The sequence below is a fragment of the Vipera berus genome, assembly GCF_964194415.1.
Source record: "Vipera berus genome assembly, chromosome: 1".
NCBI classification, from domain to species: domain Eukaryota; kingdom Metazoa; phylum Chordata; class Lepidosauria; order Squamata; family Viperidae; genus Vipera; species Vipera berus.
Window position 1 is genome coordinate 208,402,185 of NC_138202.1, and position 23,091 is coordinate 208,425,275.

Sequence of the window (23,091 nt, forward strand, 5' to 3'; positions counted from 1 at the left end):
TGCCAGCTTAGCATTCATGGAAATTGTTTACCTCATGTTAGCTTAGCAGCATCAAAATGTTTTATGCATCCTGAGTTGCCACAATAGCTGACAAGGGTAAAGAAGTGTGCAATACTTTAACTGATCAAACAATATTTCTGTCATAATTTTTGGAGTCATAAAAACTTGAAAATAAATTACTACAAACTATGAATAGATTATATGTATGTAGTCAAAGCAAGGGACGCGGTGGCTCAGTGGGTTAGGACACTGAGCTTGTCGATCAGAAGATCGGCAGTTTGGCGGGTTGAATCCCGAGTGCCGCGTAACAGAGTGAGCGCCTGTTACTCGTCCCAGCTTCTGCCAACCTAGCAGTTCGAAAGCACGTAAAAATGCAAGTAGAAAAATAGGGATCACTACGGTGGGAAGGTAACAGCGTTCCGTGCGCCTTTGGTGTCTAGTCATGCCGGCCACATGACCACGGAGATGTCCACGGACAAGCGCTGGCTCTTCGGCTTTGAAACGGAGATGAGCACCGGCCCCTAGAGTCGGAAACGACTAGCACGCATGTGCGGGGGAACCTTTACCTTTACCTTTATGTAGTCAAAATAAAAAAATAGTGAAGTTAGTGGAAAACAAAAAAAAGGAATTTAATCAGCAGTTTTCGCATTAGCAACATTATGTAGTAAAGAGCTGGTTTCCCTTTGCCACGCAAAACCAAATCTGTTTTCTTCCATATGATGGGAACATTTTTGTTTTAAAAACTGGAATTTATATTTTTTTTTTAAAAGAGAGAATTCCCAACTTTTTTCCTTTCTTCTTCCAAACAAGTACAGGTAGTCCTTCACTTACAACAATTCATTTAATGACTGTTCAAAGTTACAACAGCACTGAAAAAAGTGACTGGTGACCTTTTTTAACACTTGCAGCATCTCCAAGAGTCGAGTGATCAAAATCAGGATGCTTGGCAACTGATTCATATTTGTGACGGTTGCAGTGTCCCGGGGTCATGTGGTTAACTTTTGCGACCTTCTGACAAGCAAAGCCAATGGGAAAGACCAGATTCACTTAACAACCATGTTCCTAACTTAACAACCACCATGATTCACTTTAACAGATGTTGCAAGAAAGGTCATAAAATGGGACAAAATTCACTTAACAAATGTCTCACTTAGCAATGGAAATTTTGGGCTCAATCGTGGTCGTATGTCGAGGACTACCTGTCCGAAGTGGGAAAAGAACTAGTACAATCTAACTCCGCTTAGGAACTGAATATGACAAGACGTTATGTCTTCCAAGCTCTCTACTGTTCTGTGTAGCAGTGCAATTTGGGACAGGCGGAGTCGGAGATCAGCCACATTTTTTTCTTTCTCTCTCCTTCCATTTTACTCCTTGCAACATAAGGAAATTTTGGAAAGAAACTCTGTAAAGCAGGGGTGTCAAACTCAATTTCATTGAGGGCCGCATCAGCATTGCGGTTGCCCTCAGGGGTATGGGTATGGGTATGGCCAGGGTGGGCGTGGCCTACTGGGTTGGCATGGCTAGAGTGCGTATGGCCTACTGGGTGGGCGTGGCCAGCTCTACATGGTTCGCATCAAGGGTGCCTATGGGGGCCTGGGCAGGAGTGGGACAGATCTGAGGGTCTCTGGCAGGAGGAGGGTCTCTGGGCCAGGGCCAAGGTAGTGGGGGCCGTTCCCTCACTGTTTCCAGGATGGCTTTGCGGGCCACATGAAACCATTTCGCGGGCCGGATCTGGCCCCCGGGCCTTGTGTTTGACATGTCCGCTGTAAAGGAATCTGACTGCCTGTCTGACAGCAAAATAACTTTCCAGAAACCGAACAGCGTGGGACCAAATAATTTGCTGTGGGAGGAGGAGCTGGCAAATGAAAATTGAGAAAAATATCCAGAAATAATCCTCCCCCGGCTCCATGCTGTGCTCTCTTCCTGATCACATGACCCAGAACACAGGATATGCAGCCTGCCCTATGCTTCTCAAGGGACACAAAAATAAACAACACACGCTAACAGGAGAGTTGAAGCACACACCTGCAGAAGACAATTCCCGTGCCTCCTTGAGCTCCACCTGGTGAAGAGTCTGGAAAGACTGTCTGAACCCACGCCTTTTACTTTTGTCTGCTGATGTGGTTCTTGAAACTCAAGGGCTTGTAATATTTTGGAAATTTTACATTCATCTAATAAAGATCTTGCCTTTATGAATGTTGACTTGTTTTCCTTCCTTAAGTCCAATATGCCTAGTCTTTTTGTTGACAATGTTTCCAAGAAAAACCCACATTTTTCCCAACAAGAGCTACAATACTTGGGCTATTTACCATCAAATATTTTGCTGGATAGGGCCAGGTGGGTGGCTTAAATGTTGAAGACATTAAACAGGCAGTTTCCCCCCAAAATATACACAGTGACGTGAGAATGTCAGATTCTCCAGAGGTTCCTAGCACAACGGTGTAAAAAAAGTGAGAGATGCAGATATAGAGAACAAGGATTAAATTGTAGAAGAACATGTGCCATGATGTCAGCTTTTCAGAATTAAGTCTATAACTGTCCAACAGCTGTAGTCCTGGTCAGAAACTATGGCTTCACGAAACAGACATGAGAGTTGTATATGTTTTATTATTAACAGGTTTTAAAAGAAGCATACACAATTTAGGCCATCTTATTACAATTATATTTTTAGCAGTGTCAAAAACATCTAATGTTTTATGCAGGATGGCACCCACCTCTCTTTGTTACAAATCCTGTCAGTTTTCTAACAGACAAATTGGGATGACACCTCCAGACAAGATTCCCAGACCAAGAAAACAGATCTAAGTTGATCCAGTCACCCCAAAAACTTATATTAGCCTACAGTGAGAAACAGTTTGGTATAATGGTTAAACTAAAGCACCAAGCTAGAAACTGGGAGACTATGAGTTGTACTCCCACATTAGGCCCAAAGCCAGCTCAGTGAAATTGGGCCAGTCACTTTCTCTCAGCCCTAGGAAGAAGAGAATGACAAGCCATTCTGAAAAACCTTGCAGAGATGTGGAATGAAATTTTTATTTTTATTTATTTTATTTTAATTCCATTTATATCCCGCCCTTCTCCGAAGACTCAGGGCGGCTTACAAGCTTAGCAGTAGAAATGCACAGTCTTTGTCCTTTAGCTGGACAAAAAGGATATTGGATAAAATTCAGAAAGAGCTTGTAGATCAGAAGTGAGAGCGAGAGCGAAGGAATGTTGTGGCTTCCAAAATACCGCCTCCTTACACCACAAGAACATGCAGGGACTGATCACGAACCTGGTGTATTTTAACTCTTAGCCTGAAAGCTGTCAACCACAAGTGCAACAGAAAACAAAACTTTTCAGATCCTTGAATCCAAATCAAAACAACCCGAGGGGAAACAAAACAGATCTAGGCTAAACCTCAAAGCCTAACAGAAGAACAAGAAGCATAGAACTAACCACACAAAGCCTGGAGAGGAAACAACGCATCCAGAAAACCAGAGCACCAAACTCAAAGCTAGAAGTGGTTCCTAGAGTGACTACTGGACTCTATGATAGGGTTACCTGAAGGTGGCACAGTTATCATTTCATAATGAAAGATTAGATCAGAGTCAAGCAAATTAATAAGCTCGTGTTTGCCAACACGTGAATTGTTTCTAAGGCCAGGAGTTCTCACAATCTGTTCTAATGCTTTGCATCTTTTTCTGACAGCTGCTGATACACAATACAAACCTAGAAGTGAATACAGGCAAGATGAACACTTCAGGGTAATTTCTTAGCTACAAGTCACAACTATGAATGTTTTAGATCAAGTTCACTGTTTTTTGTCATGAGAAATTAAAATTATCAAAGATATCAAGCAATACATATATACTGATATATTTTTAGCTATGCACTGCTTGATTATTTCCATGTCAGATTAATTAAATAGCCATCTCCAGGTCAGAAATATTTCACCCTTGTTACAACTTTTTGTATTTCTAATATTTTCAAGGTATTCGGATGTCTATTTAGGCTATTCTTATTTCCAGTTTTAAACAAGAAAAAGAACAGTAATCAAATTTTCAGCTAAATCTAAATATACTCAGAGCTATTTATGCAACTTTCCCCACATGCTATATTCCTCATTTATGCAAATCAATATTGCCTATAAAGTCACATGACTGAATTTATAAACCGTTTTCATTCAGTCTCTTGGCTTCATGCATTACTTACCGATACAAATCAACCATGCTCCTTTCTCAGAAATTAGAAATTTTTAAGAAGAAATGTCTCTTTTTGTTACAAGTTTAAACTGGATCCATCTTTTGCAGAAGCCTGTTAGCATCTACATCTGCACCACTATGTTTGAGAGCCACGTTTCATGTTTTTGAGGTACAATTAAGGCCAGCTAGTCTGCCGTACAATTTAACAGAACCCACCACTTATTAGTTTATTCTCCTATTAATATTTGCTTTAGAATATTGTTAGAATGTCAAAAAAGAACCAACTGAAAGTCTTGTGTTCCTGAAAATCCAAATGTTCAACACTGTTTAACCGTGAATTCCTACCATTTAAGTGCAAAACAAGGCAGAAAGAAAAAAATAAGGGGGAAAATAATATTTTACATCCACAAAATACTTACATGGCATTGTATGGTAGATGCTTGGCCAGTATTGACCATTATCTCTCTTCATCCAGACCCGAACTGTTCTGCAAAGGAAAAGGATGGGACATTTTCAAATATTTCCCAATAATGAAAAGCGTCTCAGAAAGTAAATTGAAAAGTTCTAACTATGAGAAGTTAATTATCAAGGCTTCTGGAGGAATGAAATGAGAATTGGTCACCTTGTACCTTCTACAGGTAGTCCTCGACTTACGACTATGTTGCTAAGTGAGAAATTTGTTAAGTGAGTTTTGCCCCCATTTTGTGACTTTTCTTGCCACATTTGTTAAGTGAATCACTTAGTAACACGGTTGTGAAATGAATCTAGTTTCCCCATTGACTTTGCTTGTCAGAAGGTTGCAAAAGGTGATCACATGACTGTGAACACATCACTGAAACCATCATAAATGTGAGTTAACTGTCAAGCATTTGAATATAAATCACATGACCATGGGGATGCTGCAACGGTCATAAGTGTGAAAAATAGTTAAGTCACTTTTTTGATGTGGTTGTAACTTCGAAGAGTCACTAGACAAACTTTTGTAAGTCAAGGATTACCTGTGCTAAAGCAGAAACTGCAGCCATGACTTAGACCTAGCACTCAGTTGAAATAGAGAATAATATTGATTCTGCATTCCATCCCTCATTTTATTTTTTGAACCTAATGAAGTTTTTCCAGTTTATCATACATTCAGGTATTTTTAGTCAGCCAATAAAAACAAACACACCCTAATTTTAATGTTACACAAATTCAGCAGGCTTTTATTCTTACAAGCGATAAGAGTTGAAAGAAAAGATTTTATCAGAATATGAAGAACAGAGGAAGCATTAAAAAGAGTCACTTGGCAAGCACAGGGAATACGTCTGCTCATAATACTACTGATAATGCTATTTGTGTCAATATTATGTACTTTGAAGCTAAAGCTTGTGCACTGTCAATCTTCAAAACAGATAACCTATTTTACAAAGGTTACTTTTGCCCACCCCACATATACATGCAGACCTAACCCCTACATCACAAAAACCCATAAATAATGTTTTGCAGACCCCAATAACTGGATTTCAGAAAGCACACATGGCTTACTTGGTTTTGGCTTGGTATACCTAAATGTATTACAATTGTAATGAAATTGTAATGTTCATTCCTGCAGTATTTATGATTACATTTCCCCCCCCCCTAGTGACTTGTGGCATCTTTTAGGTCAGGATCATGCAAAAGTAATTTTGAGGTCAGGCACTTCAGAGATGGTTGTATGGTACAATGGAGGCATAATAAACCACTAATGGTGAAATGGCCTAAATAAACCATCACAGGAAGAAGTGTTATTAATTTTTGGATCCTAGCAACCCAGGGGCTGCTATCTGAATTTTTGCGTAATGATTAAATCAATTTTCTTTACCTTTTCAGAGGCAAAGATCAAATATTTCATTAAAATTTAGCAAACACTAATAATAAAGAACCCTTAATGGATAACAAAATTCTTTCAAAGCAATTTACATGAATAACTTTGGGCTATCAATATCTGGCCATCTCTAGAATAGTCAGTGTTAGTAGCCACTTCCTGCGCCATGGGTGGCCATATAAATTTGATAGATTGGGGTGGGGTGGGGAATACAATGAAAAAAATGTTACTGTTGTGCAGTGAGTTCTTTGGAGGCAGTAAGCGAGACGAGAGGTTGCAAACAGGAACATTGCTTTATTGAGGCAAACAGGAACAGAGGCAAACGTATATGGTTGGCCACTAGGCGGCGGCCAATAGGTTTAAAGGAACCCATTCCTGCCCCAAATCATCCAATGATCTTCTTGGAGACTGCATGTCTGGCTAGCCAGCAACCCTTACACAGACAACTCAATTGAGCAACCTTAAGCAGCATTCAAAAGACATGTGAAAACAGTTCAAGTAAAATCCCAATACATTACAGTTACAATGGTGATAAAACTGTTGTTTGACTACTGCTTTCCAAAATCTGTCTCTGCGGGCCTTTTATTCTTATCCTCCTTGTTTTCCTCCTCCTCTACCTTTCTTCTTTTGCATATCTACCAACTGCAAGCCATTGGGGAAAGATATACCTTAAGAATTATATTTAATGTTCAGAATTAGCTTCTTTCCTCTACCTACGGTTGAATAAAACAAAGAAGCAGCTACTGGCTTCAGGGGGAGAAAAACAAATCAGTGGACTACAAACCAGAAAAACCAGTGTGGGGAAAATGCATATTATTCTCAGGGAGAACCTTTACATAATGCCTGAGTACACACATCTCCAAAAACACATTTGTGTAAAATTATTCTGAAGGAATGAGCTGGAGTCAAAAAAAGGATGCAGGAAGACAACAGCCTATGTATGTTTCTTATCTACATACTGACTTTTGAATGTTCATCAGCATATTTTCCAGTAATTGCCATCTTCAATTTATTGGGTCTATTGCAGTTTTCTCCAAATTTATGCCCATAGCTGTATGGGAAAGTAACTCCCAGATTCCCAGCCTGCTGAAAGTAACAGGTCAGTGGTCTCCACCCTTTGTGGCTTGGTGGCCTGGCTGGGGGGGGGGAAAGGAATGAGGGGAAGTGGGCTGTGCGAGTAGCAAGCCAGCGCATGTGCATGCAGCTTGACTTGTGTGAGCGGCACGCTGGTGCACGCACATACGCAGTTTGACTTGCATGAGTTGAGCTGTGCGCATGGCCCAGTTCTGAATAGGCCACAATCCGAGAATGGGCCATGGCCAAGGGATTGGGGACCCATGCAATAGGTTGTCCCTTGCATTATCATATGCCAGAGTCTGTTAATTTTATTTATGTACTTATTACAGTTATTGATGTATTACTTGGAGGATTACATATCTATTAAGCAATATCATCGAGCATTAATAACATTTCAATAAATAGTATTTGAAAAACCAGACAACATCTGGAATCCTTCAGCTAGGAAAACCAGCAGCCGTATGGAGCAAAAGATGGTCTAAGAGCTATAGATTATTATTAGTCTTATGTACCCTTCAGCTACTGTATATGGGGACCACAAAACCCAGAATTTACTTGGAGATACACGATAACCCCCCAGCTGAAATTATAAACCAGAAATTTAGTAAATTAAAAAAGTAACCTTTGTAGTATCAGCCCTCATATGTGAGTTAATTAAATGTACTGAGTCCAACACATACAGGATATTAGTTCTTTTCAAGTCGGAACATCTTTTCTTTTCCACTCTCATGGCCCCATTTTTCTATTTCAGTAAATGCTCCAACATTTCACTATCAGATTAAGCCTTCACTTCAGGAAAACGGTAAATTTGTCTTCTATCTGATCTTTTGGTCTCATGTTTGCGTTTCCTCTTCAAAATACCCTGTTGCTTAATTAGTCTACTGGACTACCGTAGTATGTCTTTTTAACCCCATTATTTTTGCATTCTTTCAAAAACTATGTGTTCTTTCAAAAACAGTGTTGAAAGCACTGTAATAAAATCCAAAATTAAAAGTCTGCAATTAGTACTTAATTTAAACTTAATCAACATATAATAATTCAATTTTGTTAAGCTGGTGGTTCACGAGTTAATATAAAGCCATAGTGCAAACACCCAAAAATTGGAAAACTGATAATAATGAAGCTGCATCAACAATTTCAAGCAACAATTTAAGTAAGGATAGGTGAGGAAAAAACTTTCTGGGGTTTTTCCATCTAAAAAGAATGGCCAGGTTGTTAATTGATGAACTAACTAACAAACGATTTGGCATTTTTTTCTAGCAAATTACTGGTGTATAAAATTCTTTGTTAAAAGTTTTATATTTTATTGCTCTGCTTATTTATTTGCCAAGGGCTATGTCAGTCGATACAGACCTTCTTCTACAAGTAAGCAATTTGCACCTCACTCCAATTGTGGGCAGGCCCCTTCCCTTTTCACATATCTGCTCAAGTGTAGGATCGGAAGAGTACATGAATACTGACTGACAAGCTGGAAGGAACAGGAAATGAGTAAATGGAGGTATTGCCCCTTCTTGAAAGGAAACAAGGAACTGACACAAAAAAAGCAAGCATACAAAATCTAATTGCCTGACAGATACCCCTTTTTCAATGGAAAGATGTTGCCACTGTCAGAAAAAGCTTTGGTTATTATTCTTTTATATGGTATTTGAAGAGACACTTTCCCCCCACATTTCTATATTTGCTTCCACTGCAGGCATCTCAAGTGATAAAGACGAAGCAGCACAACTTTTTAAACTCTAGGTTGGTAGCCATTAACATGCTTCATACCCATTTCCCTAATGTCTCCAGATCTATATAACAACTTTACGGAGAAGCTAAGAAAGACAAAACACCAGTTCCTTAATGAAGCAGCCACAATGAAGCTCTCATAGGACACAATACAACATTCTTTCTCTGACACTCCCATGGCCTGATTCCCAGAACTAGTAGACTGAAAAGGTTGTAGAGATTGAAAGTAGGTGATAATGCTCCAAGGACGGCAGGTTTTTGGAATACCGCACTTTACGGATGTAAGGTTTTACACTCAGCCTCACAATTGCCCCAGCATTACTCACGAATTTAAAAGAGCCAAAAGAAACTCCTGAGCCGAGGTTTCAGCAAGCAAACAACTTTTATTTTGATCAAAATAGAGTTGGGTGGCCACATCTCTCTTCATGGCTGATACAGAGATGAAGGCAACAACCAGGAAAGATGTCTTCCACCTTTTATACCCCTTCAGAACAAAGAGATCTGGTCTTGGTACTAGGAACCAAAAGGTACAGAAAAATAATTCCTACATGATGACTCATACACAACAACCCAGGCTCCACCACAGCTCCTTTTCCCTCCTCCCCTCACCATACTCTTTTCATGTAAGCAATCCCCTGTACCTAAAGCATGAAACATTTGCTTTTATATAACTAATTTCCCAATATAAAGCACGTACAAAACTGCTTGCACATAAACAAAGATGATTACAAAGTATCACTACTAATATCAATATTACTAACATCAACCTTAAGCATAATAAAATCCCGTCACGTATTTCCCCAAGAACTATCTGATATAAAGGAATTGGCAACTTCCAGAGAGGCCTGAAAGATGAACTTATGGATGAAAAATTTCTGATGTATTGACACTGTCCAAAATCAACCACTTCAAAAGTCTAGCAGCTCTGGATGTTAGAGAATTTAAGGGGAATTTCCTAGCCTTAGATTTCATAGGATGAAATCATGAGTAAATACCCAGAAGAGATGGGGAGATCCTAAGGAATAGCCAATAAACATTTTCTTTTTATCCAGATTTTATGCATTTATTGATTTCTCGGATATATATCCCATGTTTCCCTCAGGAGCTCAAGATAAACTACATAGTGCTTCCTCTTCCATTTTTTATCACACAGCAACACTTTGAAATAGGTTAAACTGAGAAGGTGGTTGATCCAGTCATTCAGTAAGTTTCCATGAGGATGAGCTATAATACACTTCTCTTCTTAAGAAGAAGTACACCTGCCACAGAATCATGAACCACTTAACTTTTCCTCCAGCACAACCACCAAACTTCTCAATTAAAACTACTTTACGTAACTTAAGGGGACGTGGTGGCTCAGTGGGTTAGGACGCTGAGCTTGTCGATCAGAAGGTCGGAAGTTTGGTGGGTTGAATCCTGAGTGCCGTGTAACAGAGTGAGCGCCTGTTACTCGTCCCAGCTTCTGCCAACCTAGCAGTTCAAAAGCACGTAAAAATGCAAGTAGAAAAATAGGGACCACTACGCTGGGAAGGTAACAGCGTTCCATGCGCCTTTGGCGTCTAGTCAGGCCGGCCACATGATCACGGAGACGTCCTCGGACAAGCGCTGGCTCTTCGGCTTTGAAACGGAGATGAGCACTGGCCCCTAGAGTTGGAAACAACTAGCATGCATGTGCGGGGGAACCTTTACCTTTTACCTATGTAACTTAGCATAACAGAAATCAAAGAGATCAATATGTTTTGCTTCTGCAGCCCAACCTAGAACAGTTGCAGAAGTAAATTATCTTCTTTAAGATCAGGCCTAATGGATCCCTGAGAAACACAGATCAAGCGGCTTATTTCAACTTTATTTACAACAGACAGCATTTCAACCGTGCCATTTAGAACCTCCCATCCTTGACTATTTTATAATGAGTATCCAAGCAGCAGCAGGAGGACTTAGCAAGCCCAAACTTGCATAAATCCAGAGGCAGACAAGGAAAGAATGAACAGTGAGAGATATAATCAAAGGGCAGGTCATAGCATAGAAATGCATTCAAATTTAGCAGGCTAAGAACAACACCAAGTGCCAATAAGCATGCAGCCTGGGCCTTTATTTCAAAAGTACCCTACAAGAATACAATTCGTGTTACCACAAAAGCGATCTGCCCCTCCCCTGCTAGTTGGGAGTGGGTGAGGACGAAGCAGTGCAGAAGAAGCCATTTTATCACCTTGTGGCCCCAAACACGTGTCCTGCTTCCTTCAGCTTTACCCATCAATAGGTCTCCAAGGGATTATGCCTGAAGAAATGCAGCCATTGAGCAAAGGAGATTCCTGTTTTTATGGCTGAAAGCTACAAAATCTATACAGGTAGCCCTCCCTTCATGACCCTAAGATTGGGATCATTAGTATGAGGACTATGCCATTGTAGGGGATGCGGTGGCTCAGTGGGTTAGGATGCTGAGCTTGTCAATCAGAAGGTCGGCAGTTTGGCGGGTCAAATCCCGAGTGCCACGTAACAGAGTGAGCGCCTGTTACTTGTCCCAGCTTCTGCCAACCTAGCAGTTCGAAAGCACGTAAAAAATGCAAGTAGAAAAATAGGGACCACTACGGTGGGAAGGTAACAGCGTTCCGTGCGACTTTGGCATCTAGTCATGCCGGCCACATGACCACGGAGACGTCCTCAGACAAGCGCTGGCTCTTCAGCTTTGAAACGGAGATGAGCACCGGCCCCTAGAGTTGGAAATGACTAGCACGCATGTGCGGGGGAACCTTTACCTTTACCTTTATGCCACTGTTAGGTGGGGTCCTCAAGCTTCTCCTGCTGTGCTCCACCTCCCTGGCTGGGCTTGGCAAGCTCCCTTCTTCAGACGAAGCTCTGCTGCCTTGCCGTGCTTGCCTTCATTTTAACTCATTTCACCTGCCTATTTCCCCATCTCCGACCTTTCGGCCACCCGGCTCTTCACCCCCAACACCTAGCGATGCTGCCCCCAACTGACCTTTGCCATTTTCTTCTGCCACTGCTGGCCAGGAGGAATCCAGGTGTGGGCAAAGGGGCAGCCCTGGGACATGTGAGGTGAGCAGGGCAAGGGGGCAAGAGCTTGTTGGGCCCAGCTGCGGAGAAGACAGAGGATGGAGCCAGCAGTTCATATAAGGTGGGGGAATCATGTGGTCCTTGCCTTTTGATTAGGGATGGAAATTAATCCCCATTAGCATAATTGAGCACTGCTGACCACCATTTCCATCCAGGGAGATGCCACCCGCACCACTACTGTGCCTTGTGGGCTATCCCCTCACCTGATCGTGCCAGCAGCAGGAGGAAGAAGGTGGTAAAGGCCAGATGGGGATTTGGGGGGGGGGGGGGCTGCAGGCAGCAGTGGCAGAGTGCAGGGCATCCAAAAAAGCAGAGCCGGTGGGGGGGGGGAAGGGGAGGAGACATATAGGTAGTAAGAATTGAAGCTCCTACTATGGCTGTAAATATGGGCAGCTTGCTAAGCACCCAAGTTTTGATCATGTGCCTGAGGGGGCACTGCAATGGTTATAACTTTGAGGACCGGGCAAAACAACCATTTGTTCAGTCCTGTCATATCTTCAAACAGTCACTACACAAATGATCAGCGAGGTACAGGTAAGCGAGGACTATCTATAAATATTATTGCATCTCTATTTTGAAGCAAAACGTATTGCTACCATCAATGAAGAAAGTAACCCTGTAACACTTACAGCTAAACCATGCCAATTAATTTCCTTGATAATATTTTGCATCAGCAAAGTGTCAGCTTTTGATTTAAGCTTCACCTAACTATCTTTAGGAATTACATTCCTTAAATTGTGGATTCTACAACAATATTTTGAATATTCATAGGGCAGAGAATGCAGGTATGGATTTTCTCTTATTTATGCCCTGCTTCTCTCAATAGGATCAATAAAGAGGCTGTAAAAGCCGAAATAAGTCTCATGGACACAATTCTCTCCCAGGGAATAATAGTTTGATATCCTGGCTAGACAGACTGATTACAAAAAAAGCAATGTAAGGGGCTAAATCAATTTTCATGGCTTCTCAATGCTATCTTCCAACAGAGGGTTGAACCTTTTGTCCATACCCAGAATTCTACCCAAACTAAGGACTTTAGCATTAAACTGGGCTCGTCTGTGAATATGCAATTTCTTGATGTAAAAGAAATGTGCTTTATATTTCTGTCTGCAGATAACCTACACTGAGGGGGGAAAACAACCACTACACCACCTCTGAAAGTAACTGACATTCAGCAAACAAAGGAAATGTGTCCATGACATAAGCATTTCTCAAGCTAATACAGTCAACATTTGTACTTTTCTAGTTTTACAATGCAGTTTAGTAATGAATGAAAACTGAACAAAAATGAACAGAAGAAGCCCTTCTATTTGGAAAAAAAATGCAGGAAGAAAATGCAAATGTTAGAAGAAACACAAACACAAATGTAGGCACCAAAAGAGGAAGGAAGGAATCAGTTAGGACAGAGGTCCCCAACCTTTTGGGTGCTAGAGACTGGTTCTGTGGAAAGAGGTTTTTCCACAGACTGGAGGGCACATGGTTTTGTGTGCTGCCTGCATCTTAGGAGAAACAAGAAACCTAGATAACAAATTTGACCAATTTGCCGCTGCTAGATAACAATCTTTTGGTTTTTTTACATTATCAGCAAATTCTGTAGCTTTACACATTATACACAGCTATTCAACATAGCCAGGTTTCATTCAATCTTCCAAATGGAATTGTAAGGTCAAAGAAGCAACATTAAATCCTGCAACTGTCATTTTTATCTCACTGCCCAGGATATAATAAAAGCCTTCTTCCGTTAACCACTGACTACTAATGAGGGGGAACACTCTCTTATATTAAGAAAAATCAGCTTCATTTCATGCAGTGTTGGAAGGAACAAGAATTTGTACAATATGCTATTTCCAAACTTGGCAAAGAGACCAACCCTTCCCAGAAGCCAAGGTCAGTCACGAGCCTTTGTCTGCCCCAACTGGACAACAATGCTTCATATAGTCAAACAATGCTCTCATTCTGAGGAGGAGAAAAAGGTTGCAGCAACTTCATGGCTCTAATAGCAATTGGCATCTTGCACGATTTAGAGCAGGGATGGCAAATCTCTGACATTCGTATCAAAGGTGATACACCACATTGATTTGGTTGACATGCTTGCACTCGCCAACATCCAACATCAACTATTCTTGAAATCAAGCCCTGGCCCTGTTCTCACACAATTTTCTGGGGAGAGCTAGAACTGAACTGAAGGACTAGGACGCCATTTCAGGTCCAGGCTTAGTGCCACCATGAAATGTCACAGTTCAGGGTGGCCTAGATGTGGGGAAAGATGGAGAATTGTCTTTTGATCGTGTGCGTGCGTGGGTGTGCGTGTGGGTGGGTGTGAGTGAGAGAGAAGGAGGAAAGGAGGGAGAGGCAGGCATTTTCTGAATTTTTGACACACTGAGCCCAAAAGGTTCATCATCACTTATTTAGAGTCAATATACTATAGATCTGAGTTCCCCAACATTTCCGGCTTTGAGGACCAGTGGCAGGGAGGGGATAGTTCCACTCGAGTGGCCGGCAAGTGCTCGTGCAGCTCCATTTTGCAAAAGAGGCGTGCATGTGTGCCTGCCACTCACTTAAATGGAGCATATGTGTGAGCGCTCGCCCAGCTGTTTCTGCGGGCCAGTTGCAAACGCCCTCACCACCCACTAGTGCAGGGATTCCCAACTGGGGGTGCGAGACAATATTGCAGGGGGTGTGAAAACTTGGGCTTTCAAAATTATAGTGTATATGCATAATTCGTTGCCGTTATATCGAACCTTTGTAAGGGGTGCGAGAATATATCAGAACCATTCTAGGGGTACGGGGTATAGAAAAGGTTGGGAGCCGTTGCACTAGTGGGCCATGGCCCACAGGTTACGGACCCCTGCCAGAGATGAAGGAACAGAACCTGCCAGTCACATATTGTTTTTCCAATATCTTTTGCACATGCTAATGTTTTCCTCTTTTCATTTATGTTGGTAGGGTCACTGGATTCACAGTTGTGCAGCAAAAAATAAACAGCGGCAAATGGATAAAACTATGTAAATAGACAGATATTCATCTTAAAATGCAGAATTTTCCTAATATCAGAGAATTAGCAAAGGCACCTTATTTATAAGCCTTTCCATAGAAGTTGCAACAGAAGGGCATGTATTATCTCTGCTATCTAAGTTACTTGGGAAAGTCAAAGTGTTAATAGTCGACCTGACAGGATACCTTTTTTTTCAGCGTTGGAGAAAACAGCTAACAATACAAATTACAATTCAAACATGCTTTATATTTTGACATTAAGCTTCTCTCCGAAAGCCAAGCAACATCAACCCAGAGGAGGTTAAATCAAGCAATGGTTTCCAAACGACTGAATAAGAAAAAAGGAGGATTTAATGGAATTTCATAAAAGGTTTTGAGGACAGAAACAACTTTCCATCAATAATATGCCCCAGTTTTTAAATCAAGAAGCAGGCTCCTGATTTCAAAATGATAAGGTAAAAATATGGGGAGGAATGTTTCAAGAATTAGATATTAATTTAATTCTTTCCAATTTATTTCTTTCTCAGATAAGTAAACAGAATGAATATGATTGCTTCTCCATTTTTCCTATAAAAATTGCAGTTTGGTTAACTGCAGGTATAGGTAGTTTTCACTTACCAACCATAATTGGAACCAGCAATCCCATCGCTAAGCAATCCAGTCGTAAAATGAAAAATCACCTTACTGCACCCAATTTACAACGGCATTCATCAGTTCCGTCTGCAGTCATTAAATGAACCACCAGGGTCATTAAGTGCAAGGCCATGTGATTTGTGACTTCCTGCAGCTTCCCCATTGATGTTGCTGATCACGTGACCACAAAAAGCTGCAACCACTGTATATGCACATCCATTGCCAAGTGCCTAAATCGCGATGACAGGCCTATAGGGATGCTGGGATGGGCGCAACTTGGTGAGCTGGTCACAAGTCTCATTATTTAGCACCATCATAACTTCAAATGGTTGCTGAATGAGAGCCAGAAGTAATGACTACCTATACTGGCACTTTCTGCTTGGTGTTAAAGAAGCCTGAGAATGGCTGTGGTGCTCGGCTGTATTCTGTGCAAACAATGTTCACCCTAGGACCCTTTCCACAAGCATGCAATATTCAACACACAAACCCCTCTCCCAAGAACTGATTCAAGTAATACAAACAAACTGTAGCACTTACTTTAGCCTTGACAAAGTGGAAGTAGAAAACTTACTTGAACACTGATGTAACAGATAAGTTTGGACAAACCAAGGTACAGTATACAACCTATTTTGGCACTTTGAGATAACTTATTTGATGGTTGAATAGTTTGAGAGTCTTATCTTGCCAGTAATTTACCTGATATAAGGATATGTGAGACCAGTCAAGTAGAATTATCATCAGCCTGTCAGAAGATCAGGATAACTAAGGTGTGAGCTGGGGGGAAAAAAAGTTTCTGACAGTGACACAGATTAATTTAGTCACTTTGCACGATGCAAGATTGGGGAAGGAACAGGTTTCACTAACTTTAAATATGACAAAGTCAAAAGGGACAAAAGAAAAACTTCATGTGCAGTTCTAAAATTAATTTTACTACAAATATGCACTCACATTGTTATTCTATGGCTCCTACCCAATTATTCAGAATAGAATTCAGACACTGTTCCTAGCAAAGATAACCCTTAAGAAAAATAACCAGCAAGGTCCTGGTCACTTCAGAAAATCCTGTGCAACCTGAAATAATTTTAAAACAAATGTAGCCTAAACTCAGGATGCACACCAAAGCACTGGGGGGGTGGGGGGGGAGCAGTGAAGCCTATTCTTGTCCAAGAACAAGATAAAAAAATGCATCCTGGAGCTGCGAAGAAAAAGAATTAGGTGCAGGAAGGGAAATGTTTAGCTCAATTACTCTTATTTTATTTAACCTCTCAAAGATGTTGTTTTTTAGTTTTCTGCTCCCTTAGTCCAATAAAGAGACTTTTAGCAACTAAAGGAATGTTTTTGTATTGTTTATTTTTAGTTCTGCAGTGTATTTCAAAATAGTGGTTCCTTCCCTAATCTATATCGGTAGTTCTCAACTTACAACAGCAATTGCCGCTGGAATTTGTATTACTAAGTGATGTAATCATAAAGCACAACTGCAATGTTTAGTGATGGCAGTCCATGAAGTCCTGGTTGCTGTTGTTAACTGAACCCAATCACAGTTGTTAAGTGAGACAACCATCAGAAAGTCCCATGCCAGCAGGCAGGTAAGTGGGAGGGGGGGAAGGAGCAAAAGGGTGAGTGAACGTGTGAAAGGGAGAGTTGGGGAAGGGGCAGGGGGTGGACCAAGAGGTGTCATGGAGTTTGGGGAGGGTCCACAAAGAGGTACAAAAGGGTTTTGCAAAAGGTGCTGCACAGGCTGGGGAAGGTGCATGACAGTGGGTTGGAGAGGAGATTGAAAGTGTACAGGAGGCATGGTGAAGGTCAGGGAAGGTATGTAAGGGTACAATGTGTTGTGTGACAAATACTGCATGGGCTGGGGAACCTTCCCCAGGGGTGTGGGAGTGGCTAGTGAGAGCACAGAGGGACTGGGCAAGGGTGCACTGATAGGGGAGACAACAATTTTCAATCTTCTCTGCCTGCTTCCCCATTGACTTTCTAATGAAGCTGAAGAGAAGGTTTTTTATTTTTTATTTTAATTCCATTTATATCCCGCCCTTCTCCGAAGACTCAGGGCGGCTTACAAGCTTAGCAGTAGCCTTCATTCTATGTATATGCCTGCTTATTAGGGCTTTCACACACACCCCAAGCGGCATTATTACAAAGTCAGCTTAATTGCCCCCAACAATCTGGGTCCTCATTTTACCTACCTCGGAAGGACGGAAGGCTGAGTCAACCTTGAGCCTGGTGGGACTCGAACCTGCACTAATTGCAGGCAGCAAATGGTGATCATGTGATCTAATCAGAGTACTTGGTAATCAGTCATAAATGCAAATGGGCTGTCATATACCCAGATCACCATCATGTGACTGAACTGAAGGGACCCTGCGATGGTCAGAACTCCAAGGACAGTTGTAAACACTATTTGTTCAGCGGCAGCATTCATAACTTCAAATGTTTTTCCTGAATGGCCATCAGTCAAGGACTACTTGCAGTCTGGGGATGATAAATACAATCTAGTACATGTATCTAGAAGGCACCCATCTAGGGAAGGTTGCTGTAGGACAGAATTACTATTGATAAAACCAAAATTATTGATTCAGACTGAAATCAAAGTGCTTCTCATTCTACATATTATTGGGGGAGGGTGTGTGTGTTCCAATGTAGTTACTCTGAGTGATCCAAGATCTGTCCAAGGGAGAATAATTGGCTGGGAGAAAAATTGTCATTTGCAAGAGCTCATTCATAGAATGAACTCAAGAACATTCACTGCAGCATCAAGCTTCAGACAACTGAGCATTCTTTTTAAATTTCAGCTCAGATTCATGCCTATACCTATTCACTGGTTACATAAAAGAAAAAATAAATGAGACTCTTAATGTAGCCAGCCATCTCATCCATCTGTACTGTGAATCCAGGGGGCAGAAAAAACATAACAGAAGAAGTTATATCTGGAGATTAAGCTCAAGGCATAATTTGACTGTCTTTTACATTATTGAAAGAAATGAAGGTATAATCATGGGTGATGCCTGGTTCAATAAGCAAGAAACATTACAATATTTGTATTCTACTTCAAGACAATTACTTGGGAAGTGCTATAAATGGAATTAAATACATAACTAATGTTAATTGTACTCCGTTCCCAGTCACCAAAGCCTGCTCCTATACAATATCCTCCTGATCTCCCCCAAAGGTGGAAGACCTAGAACCCTTCCTGCATTGCTTGTACTTTTTAAAATTCTATTTTAGACTCAAAATTGACCTCTGGGTGTTCGCTAAACACACAAACCATCAAGCATTATATAATATGTAACTCTGGAGAAAATGTGAGAACAATCAACTCTGTTACTGAAAATACCAAATGTTTTATGCATCTATTTTGACTCATAATAGCAATATTGCCAGCACATGCATTCTCTGCTCAAACTGTTTTCAGAATGGAAGAAGCAGCCTCTAAGAATATGTCTGATCTCGATTGTTCCAGGAAGTAGAGGAAACAATTAAGAAGCAGATTTTGACTAAACAGAGGAAGAAAATTCCTAACTCTAGGGGTGTTCAGAATGTTCTATTGTCAGGCTTGGTTTACAAATGGCAACACCACCGTCTGCAATAAAAGAGTTGGCAGGGGAGAGGGGAGAGGAACCTCAGCAAATATAAATTAAAATTTAGGCTAAGAAGAAATGGATAGATATAACAGTGATGGTGAACCTTTTAGAGACCGAGTGCCCCAAAACTGCCCCCATCTCCACCCTGCCCTGCCCACTCCAACCCCTGCCCCGCCTACCCGCAGGGCTACCCACCACCTCCATGGCCCGCAGCAGCAGATTGCCCAGGCAGCCCAGCAGTGCCATGGTGGCCACGCCCTCTGCCTGTACCATGGAGCATTATCTACGTGCAATGGGGCGCAAGGGCGGTGTGTTGTCCTGGCTGCCCGGCTGCCATGTCCTTGGCTACACTCTCCGTGCGGGCTGCGCCTGGGAGCAACTCTCTCCTGGGGGGGGCTGCTGGTGAGGAGGGGGCCAAGGGGGGATGCGGGGCTGGGGCGACGGCGTGTGTGCCCACAGAGAGGGCTCCGAGTGCCACCTCTGGCACACCTGCCATAGGTTCGCCACCACTGATATATAAGTTCACTTGTTTACTTCCACAATGACTGCAAAATCCAAAATGTGGAAAAGGAAGGATGATCATTGTGGAGAAGAACAAGAGAGCCAGCCGACTGATGCTTGCAGCAGAATAGGGCTGACGAAGTTATTTTGAGATCTTTGATTCAATAAATTATAAGTGCTGTTATTTCACTGCAGTGATGGCTTTCTTTCTGTCAGGTTGATTTGGGACATGCTTGCCCAATAGCCGAGTCACAGGTGCATTTGACTAAACTATAACTAACTTTTCTTTTCTTTTCTTTAAAAAAAAAGAAAATTAAATCTATATGCATTTCTCAACCAAAATGACAGAAGATTCACTTTGCAAGGGAAGAAAACACAAGTCTGCATGCTTCGCACCAGGGGTCATCCTGAATAATTAACTTTTAATGTTATCAATTTAATGAAAAGTTTTAAAAAGAAGTTAAAACTAATACAGAGCAAAAGAAAGAAAAGAAAGGGGGAAAAGAGAAAAAAGACAAAACTGCAAAAAGAAAAAATAGAAAAAGCTTCTGATATACTCTGCAGCAAATACAAGCATGATTGCAAAATTATAGTTACAAAATATTGACTTTTTTCTATTATCTGTTTTTTAATTATCAAAACCCTAAAGCCAAAGCATTTTTTCTGTTTCATGCAAAAAATCTATAAGGGACTTCCTATCAGCAATAGAGGGACGCGGTGGCTCAGTGGGTTAGGACGCTGAGCTTGTCGATTAGAAGGTTGGCAGTTTGGCGGGTTGAATCCCGAGTGCTGCGTAACAGAGTGAGTGCCTGTTACGCGTCCCAGCTTCTGCCAACCTAGCAGTTCGAAAGCACGTAAAAATGCAAGTAGAAAAATAGGGACCACTACAGTGGGAAGGTAACAGCGTTCCGTGCGCCTTTGGCGTCTAGTCATGCCGGCCACATGACCACGGAGACATCCTCGGACAAAGTGCTGGCTCTTCGGCTTTGAAATAGAGATGAGCACCGGCCCCTAGAGTCGGAAATGACTAGCACGCATGTGCGGGGGAACCTTTACCTTTACCTTTATCAGCAATAAACATAGATGTTGTCTTTTCTCTAATCAAACAAGTCAGTTTAGCCATCTCTGAAAATTCCATCATCTTCACCAACCATTCTTCCATTCTGGTAGTGCCAATCCCTCCCACTTTTAAGCTTATAATAAAATTACTGCAGTAGTCATATATAAAAACAAGGTTCCATGACTTTTTTTCCAACTGTCTATTCATTAGTCACAAAAGAAAAGCCTCTGGTTTCAATTGTATATTGGTCTTTAAAATCTTCTAAATAGTACATGTATGAGCATCCAAAATTTTCTGGCTTTATTATACAGCCACCAAATATGACAAAATGTCCTTTCTTGTTGTTCACATTTCCACCATAAATTCATAAGTACCTTTATACATTTTAGACCTCATAATTATTTTCTTAATGGGTCAGAACCTCATGTCAAACAGAAAACAAAAACCTAAGCTAAGAACAAGCCAAGGGGTTAAAGCAACGTCTCATTTACATCCTGCATACGTTTGACTTTCAAGCTCTAATTAGCTGAGCAAGAAATATTTTTTCCAAGGAAGAGTCTTCGAAATCACATGATTCTTACATGGTCAAGGCTCCTCATGTTCCACCCCTTGGCTATTAAACAGATAGGCACACCCAATGGCAAATTCAGACTTGACTTTCACAGGGTAAAAGGAGATGACCTCAGGAGATGGCACCACATTGTTATTTAACAAACTGAGAACATGGCTTTGGATTAACTGGATGAACGCTGTGGCAAAAGAACGACAGGAGACAGTATATTCTCCATGATGGGATTTCCTGCATCCACAAAAATTCTGGCTAGAAAATGAAGCTTGTAGGGTCCCGAGCCTGGTTGTTCTCTTGCAGATGTTTTCATTAGTGCACTGATGATGTTACTTAGTTTGGTAATGAAATGTTGCTAAAAAACAACCATGCTCAGAGAGCACCAAGAACTCCACAGAATACAACCTGAGCTACTAATTTTCTCTTCTAAAATGAATCCTGGAAACTACTGCAACAGCTGAGCAAATGAGGAGGAGCTTCAAGAAGAAAAAGAACAAAAAGAGAGTCCACAGCTGGTTACACAAACAGAATTCAAAGACTTTACTTTCAGGCCCTAGCAGTGATCAAGTATTATGTGTAACCCCTAAACAATACAATAGTTCTCAGGGGAGTCACATTCTTTCTTGTGGTTGTTAATTTCTTTTTATATTAATTGAGTTGTTTAGTTGTTTCCTGGGTCTAAGGACAGCCATAAAATTGTTTAAATAAATAAACTCACCTACTGCAAAACCTGCATTGACTACAGGCAACAGGAAAGAATACAGATAGTCCTTGATTTACAACCATTCATTTAGTGACCATCTGAAGTTACAATAGCACTGTAAAGTGACTTATGACCATTTTTCACATTTACAAGCACTGCAGCATCCCCACGGTCACACAATTAAAACTCAGATGCTTGGCAGCTGGTTCAAGTATAGGACAATTGCAGTGTCCCTAGGTCATGTGACCTCCTTTTGAGACCTTCTTAGAAGCAAAGTCAATAGGGAAGCCAGATTCACTTAACAATTATGTTACTAACTTAACCGCAGTGATTCACTTAACTGTCTCACTTAGCAACAGAAATTTTGGGCTCCATTGTGGTATTAACTCAAGCACTACCTGTAAGTACCGTATATACTTGAGTATAAGCCGAATTTTTCAGCCCACTTTTTGGGCTGAAAAATTCCACTTCGGCTTATACTCCAGTCAACAAAAAAAACTTACCGAGGACTTGTGCGCGGCCGAGGCTTTGGTGTTTCCGGGATCGCCCGCACCTCTCCCAAGCCACCGCCGTCCGAGACCTGCCGAAGTTTGGGGAGGTTTGGGGAGGTGCGCGCGCACCTCCCCAAACTCCGCGCCTTGCCTGCCTGCTTCTTTCCGCAGCGGAAAGAAGCAGGCAGGCAGGGCGCGGAGGAACGGAGACTTGCCGACGTTTGGGGAGGTTTGGGCGCCTCCCCAAACCTCGGCAGGTCTCCGTTCCTCCGCGCAGACCTGCCGACGTTTGGGGAGGTTTGGGCGCCTCCCCAAACCTCCCCAAACGTCGGCAGGTCTCCGTTCCTCCTGCCGACCTTTGGGGAGGTTTGGGCGCCTCCCCAAACCTCCCCAAACCTCGGCAGGTCTCCGTTCCTCCTGCCGACCTTTGGGGAGGTTTGGGCGCCTCCCCAAACCTCGGCAGGTCTCCGTTCCTCCTGCCGACCTTTGGGGAGGTTTGGGCGCCTCCCCAAACCTCGGCAGGTCTCCGTTCCTCCTGCCGACCTTTGGGGAGGTTTGGGCGCCTCCCCAAACCTCGGCAGGTCTCCGTTCCTCCTGCCGACCTTTGGGGAGGTTTGGGCGCCTCCCCAAACCTCCCCAGGTCTCCGTTCCTCCTG

At 41.9% G+C, this 23,091-nt stretch overlaps 1 protein-coding gene across 1 annotated transcript in view; it reads right to left on the reverse strand.

The window, feature by feature from the left end:
* The window catches only part of WDFY2 (WD repeat and FYVE domain containing 2), a 49,114-nt gene that overhangs the window by 20,405 nt on the left and 5,618 nt on the right, over positions 1–23,091 (reverse strand). Inside the window, exon 2 of the mRNA XM_081344535.1 lies at positions 4,604–4,671. Coding sequence (XP_081200661.1) covers positions 4,604–4,671 — 68 coding nt within the window. The remainder of the gene's footprint in view (positions 1–4,603; positions 4,672–23,091) is intronic.